Genomic DNA, 6000 nt, shown 5'->3' on the forward strand with positions numbered 1-6000 from the left:
CACCGTCTTATTTCCCCTCAGTGGCAGCATAATCTCATTTTTGATGCGCATGTAAACATGACCAACGTTAGAAACAGCAAGCTGTATCTCTGTAGGCAGGGAAAACGGGTCAGATCTCTGCGTGAGAGTTTGGAAGAGGAGGCGTATGAAAGGTCGTCTCCACCCAGGGGGGGGAAATGCACATGACGACACCTGTAACCATGACTCTATTCTGATCGTGAGTCCCTCTCTTAAACATGCTTCTGTATGTACACTACATTCATGAACGTGTGTACATCAGTGTGCTCGCTCAGTGTGTGTCCATGTGTTCGTGCTATAGTGGGCTCCACTGTGTCAGCAGGAGACGTCAGCTCTGTTGTAACGGGACTCACAAAAGTTAAAGACACACACCTGAGAGGAAGAGACAGAGAGAGGGGAGTGGAGAAGAAAGCGTGAAAGAAGGCATGCAGAGGAAGTGGGGAAAAAAGAAAGGCGGCATGTCACAGTGAAGAGGGAGAAACAGTATGTCAAGAAGGAAACTTAGTGAGGAAAAGAGTGTAAGAGTTAGAAATAATGTGAAAATATGTTAGAAAAGATGGATAAAGATCTAGAAATGTTGGGCTGACAAAAACCCTTTTTCTTTAATCTAACTTAGCTAGCCGCTCTCTATGCTCGGTGTTATCCTGTTTCAGCTTCTTTCCTTTTAAAACTCTTATCACTTTAATTAATTTTTGTTAATTTTCACAATTTGTGGCAGTATTTTATCAGCTAAAGGTAGCCGCCGACATCCTTTTAAGAAGTTCTTATGTCTCCAGAGTATTATGTACGCTTGAATCAGTGTTAAATGAGAGGCATTTTCCTTTCTCTGCAGCTGATAATGTGTTCAGATTAGCGACGCGGTTGATTGCAAAGAGAGAACGTGATTGTAGAACATAGCAGAAGACAGAACTGCTCGAGTAGAGTCACCGCACTGTTTCGTATCCCAACAAGCACTATCAAGCTCTGCTGGCCTTAATGATGTAAACTTGGGAAAAGGAGGAGGTGTGTGCGCGTGTGTGAGTTAGCAAATCTCTTGATGGTAGCTAAATTTATATTTGGTGTGCACCGCAGTGTTTTTGCTCAGCTCTCCAGTCGGTGATTCGTTGCGCCTCAGTGGAGAGAACTTGCATAATTGTTGTAGAACACATGTGAGCTCATAGCAACCTTTACGGCATGAATAAAACCTATTTATTCAGCATGGCTGATGGCTCAGAGGGCTCGATCACAACACCTTGAGGGGCATAAATATACAGACATCACAGAGAAGTGTAAAACCTTTTTTGATGGACACAAACACACACTCTGATCACTGCCTCTGATTGGGTAGTTTAAATGAGGAACAACACTCTGTGGTTGTGCTTATAGTGCTATGTAACAAGAAGGAGGTCCTAAAAGATGATGTGGTGATTTCATTAAATATCTCTGACTTCCTCTCTCTCTCTCTCCGTTTCTTCTGGTTGTTTATCGACTTTTCCCTTTCCTTCTAAAGGTCCCTATCTACTCTTTCCTCCCCAGACCTTACACACACATATGCACACACACACACACACACACACACACACCACCTCCAGATTATTATCACGCTGTCTGCCTCACTTTGTCACCCTTTTTTTGATTTGCAGGTATCTTTGCTGTGACACGCAGTCGGAGATGAGGGAGTGGTATGCTACTTTTCTCAGTATCCAGGTGTGACTTTCTCACTGTGACTCTCGCGCACCAAAAAGAACACACGAGAAACAAGAAGTTGACCACACTGTTTTTTATTGTTTAAAACTCATGCATCAGGATATCTCACTGTTTACGACACAGTTCACTCGTCCTGTTTTCAAACTCGCCTCATTTTGAATGTGGTCATCCTCAGTTTTGAGTCAAAAACATTATAGGATGGTGACATGATTCTAAATGTTTAGCTGACCATGTTAATGCTATATTGTAAAATCTGTCTTTTATTCCTCTTCTGTCCGTGTCCACCTCTCATCGCAGTATGATGGAGACGTGTGGCCCCAAGACGGCATCCAGCAGAAACGCGTGAACCGTGAGAGGCCGACGGACGCGCGTCATGGTAACGTGTCGCTGATTCCACTGCGCGGCAGTGAGAATGAGATGCGGAACAGCGTAGCGGCTTTCAGCCAAGACCCGCTTGCTGTGAGTGAACCTACCAATCACTGGGACTAATCTCGGACAAACCAGGAAGCTCAGTCGAAAGCTCCTGGCTTATCAGAGGCATTCATGCTGTTCAGGTGGTCCAGACCCTCAGCCTTAATCCTCAGTGAGCAGAACAAATTTACTCTGAGCATGTGCTGTTTACATTTTCAGAACAGGACTCCATTCAGAAGTTTAAATATTTGAGATGTACGATCGTGCATTAAAATGTGTTAAAACATGCACACTCGGTGATCTCTCATTATTTTTCTTTCTCTTTCGTTATTAAGTCGTCCAAAAAGGAGACAGAGGGTGAGGGCTGCGCCTGCTCAGCATCAACAGTCTCTGATCCATGATTTATCATTAATTTAAAAACCATGACAGGATCTGGGTTCTTAACTTTTCTTAACTTTAAATTAGACTTTGAGGCTCTTTAAGATACGCTAGTGATTGTTGTCGTTTGTTTTTTGTTTCCCCACGACAACAAAAAAAAGACTAATTTGTGCCTGGCACTAAAAGTGTTTAAGAACCCAGACAAAGTTAAGAGGAGTAGACAGCTGCATCTTCATTTTGTAGGAGGTTTGAACCAAGAAACAACTGAACAGAATTTAGAAATGTTATTTTGGCGAGGCTCTGCCAAAGCCGGCTGCAAAAACACCAAGGACAGAAACCAAGACGTAACGTATTTGAATTAAACTCCTGCCTGCAGGCAAACTCTGGTTAAGACTGTTTTTCAAAGCACTGCTGGCCTTATCAGCTCACACAGTTGTATGCTTTAGCAAATCATCAACATTAGTGTTCTGGACTACATTTCAAGCGCACTGACATTAAACCAGACCTGTTCAACGGCATTAGCATCCCCACTTACCATCTGTTCTTTTTTCATTTAAAATAGAGTGCAGCCATCCAGACATATTCAGTCTGCACTAAGTCTTTGTGCTAAGGGACCGAATATCCACAATCTGATGATGCAGTCATCTCCTTCTGCTGTTTCAGCCATCACATGCCTCTCATTAGTTTGCTGCAGCCTGCAGCAGCACATAAGAATTCAACTCAGTCTGCTGTGACTTTCCCTGACACCATCAGACTGCTGTGTAGCTGCCTTCCAGATATTTTCTATTGATCAACGGTTTTTTTGGGGGGTTTTTTGGTGCAATTTTTGCGTTAGGAGGTGGGATTGCTTTGGTGATGGGGCAGCAGCAGGACCTGGGTTATTGTGTGGGATGTTTGTGTGTGTGTGTGTGTGTGTGTGTGTGTGTGTGTGTTTGTGTGTGTGTGACAGACTGACTTTAATCCAATGCAAAGTCCAATTTTCAACCTGAAGTGATATGAATATTGGATGCTGGCCGCGTGTGTTGGTTTGTCCGTTTGTGTGACACTCGTGTATGTGTGGGACAAATGGAAAAACATCGTTGACTGCCATGTTCTGACTCTGAAGCTGAATCTGTGATGTTTGGAATGACTTTCAAATGTTAACACCACTTTTTTTCCCCCCACATCACTCCTTCCTCACAGACTTAAAAAAAAAAACATTTTTCACACTCTTCTTATGCCTCTCACCCCTTAGTCCAGAGTCTTCACTTCCCTCTTCTTTTACACCTCCCCAACTCTCCATCTGTACCTCGCCCTCCCTCCCTGTCATAACCCCATTTATCATTTATCTTTCAGCTCTTTAGAGATGTTCGATAATGGTTGCAGAAGCACAGGTAAGGCAACTCATCTCTCAGATCATTTTGAAGGTGAATAACAAGCATGCAAACAAAATGTGGCACTAAAACATCCTAATGTTTGTGTGTAAAATGAAGGATTATCTTTCACACTGTCCCATCCGTCTGGCTGTTTGTGCATGTATGCGCCCTCTGACCCTTACTGTTTGGTCCACCTCTTCTCACCTGTCTAATTTCTGGTTGCCATGGATCCCACCCATACGCTCATTAGTCTGAGAGACATTTGTGTTTAAAAGGCCTGTACTGTAGGTTTAGGCATTAAAACCACATGTTTAAGTTTTAAAATATGAAACAAAAAAAAAGTATAGAATGTAACGGTACTCCTTTGATTTCTTGACTCTTTGAAGGTTTGGCGGTTGCCCTCACACATTTGAATGACATCCTCGTCCTGCGGCGGTATGGACCAGAAAGAAGGACAATAATACTGTTTCTGGATTATGGCCTCACACGGCCGTCTGCTCTGCTAAAAATGAACCGGACCATAAAGCAAACAGACAACAGGAGCACATGTATATTACACATCACCGCTGGTTTCCATGCACAGAACAATTTGACTCGACTGGATGTACAGAACTGGAACCTTTGATGGACTACAATCATGAAGTCGTGCCTCGCATCGTGCTCAACATGAAGGAAGTCTGCACGTGACATTCCACTGTTTGCATTGTTTAGTATTGATGGACACAATCACTGTGTTGCATGATGGGACACAGGAATGACAGACAAACCATAATTTGGAGAAAATGTATTTGTTTCAGAAGAGACTTCTTTGGACCACTGTCAGCACGAGCTCTGAGTGTAGGTAATTAAGGTTATTGACTTTCAGTTGTAGCTGAATCCTAATTTAATGTTTGATATGTTTAACTCTTATTCTATTGCGTAAATATTGGTTTTTGGAGCAAAGCTGATGTCGGAGATGACAATGACCTAATTCAGTCTAGAAGTTGTTCCACTGAGACCAGGACTGAGAGATGAGGAGTGACAGGTGACAGATCTTTGTTACTCTGCAAGACTTTTGCCAGTACTGTTGAAAACCTTCCTTAGAGTTTCTTTTATGTTGCTTGTGTCCATTTGTCTTTCCATATTTTTGTCCTGTATGTGTGTTTGTGAATGAAACATTGTATAAATTGTTGTTGTATTATATAGTCTCCATAGTGTCTGTTTTGGGGTGTGAATGAAGGAAATGCATGTGGAAAAACTAATTCTCCTCTGATTTAAGGAGGAAAGTTCTGGTCGAGGGCCAGGTGGCTTTTTTGTTTTACACTCAGAAAATGTGATATAATGATTTACAATTTTAAGATGTAATAAACATATTTTTTAACTTAAATAGGTCACATAATGAAACCTGTTATTATTAGACGTACTATTCTGTACATAAATAGTCAGTTTAGTCATTAACCAGTTGTATTTGTAAAGTCGTACAATGAATTAGTCATATTGGAATAAATATGTTTATCATGCTCAGAATAAAAATGTTTGCAGCAGTTCATAGGTATAGTTCATCAACACCTCTAACATTGCACAAAAGTAACATTTAATTATCTGTAATTAAAGTGGATTAAAAACATTACATTTTTCAACTGTTTTTTGTTTTTTGAAGAAGAAGAAAAGCCACGAAACATTCTGTATGGACTGCAAGAACGTGTCAACAGGCCTAACCAGCTTGAATGAGCTGGCATATCCCTCAAAACCATGTTGCCTGTGTGGCACCTTAAGGTGTGACCTGTCCGAAAGTTTCCTTTTTATTTGGACGGCAGAGAATGCTAGGTCCACCTCTTCTGGAGGGGTATGCTTTTATTGTCAAGACCGGACAGCGGATAGAGTTAAAAAAATCAGGGACAGGGAGAGAACAACGTGCGAGAAAGGTCGTATCCGATTGCCCTCATTGAGGACTGACGCTTCTGTACATGGGGCACAAGCACAGACGACTATGGCACCAGCCCCCTAACTCAAAGTTAATTTTTTAACACTTTTCAAAGCAGTTATTTGTGTAAAACATACTTACGGTGTGTGTGCGCGCGCGTGTGTGCGTGCACCTCCCATAGCGTGCGTGCGTGCGTATGATGATGAAAACAAAAAATATATTAATTATTCCAGTCTATAAGCACAAACT

The 6000-nt window shown here is 41.9% G+C and overlaps 1 protein-coding gene across 1 annotated transcript in view; it reads left to right on the top strand.

Moving 5' to 3' along the window:
- Window positions 1–5467, top strand: part of arap1 (ArfGAP with RhoGAP domain, ankyrin repeat and PH domain 1) — a 44845-nt gene extending 39378 nt beyond the window's left edge. Inside the window, exons 31-33 of the mRNA XM_079353321.1 lie at window positions 1641–1704; window positions 2002–2163; window positions 3829–5467. Coding sequence (XP_079209447.1) covers window positions 1641–1704; window positions 2002–2163; window positions 3829–3849 — 247 coding nt within the window. The 3' untranslated portion in view covers window positions 3850–5467. The remainder of the gene's footprint in view (window positions 1–1640; window positions 1705–2001; window positions 2164–3828) is intronic.
- Window positions 5468–6000: the final 533 nt, after the last annotated feature.

This window comes from Symphodus melops (genome assembly GCF_947650265.1).
Source record: "Symphodus melops genome assembly, chromosome: 10".
Taxonomy (NCBI): Eukaryota; Metazoa; Chordata; class Actinopteri; order Labriformes; family Labridae; genus Symphodus; species Symphodus melops.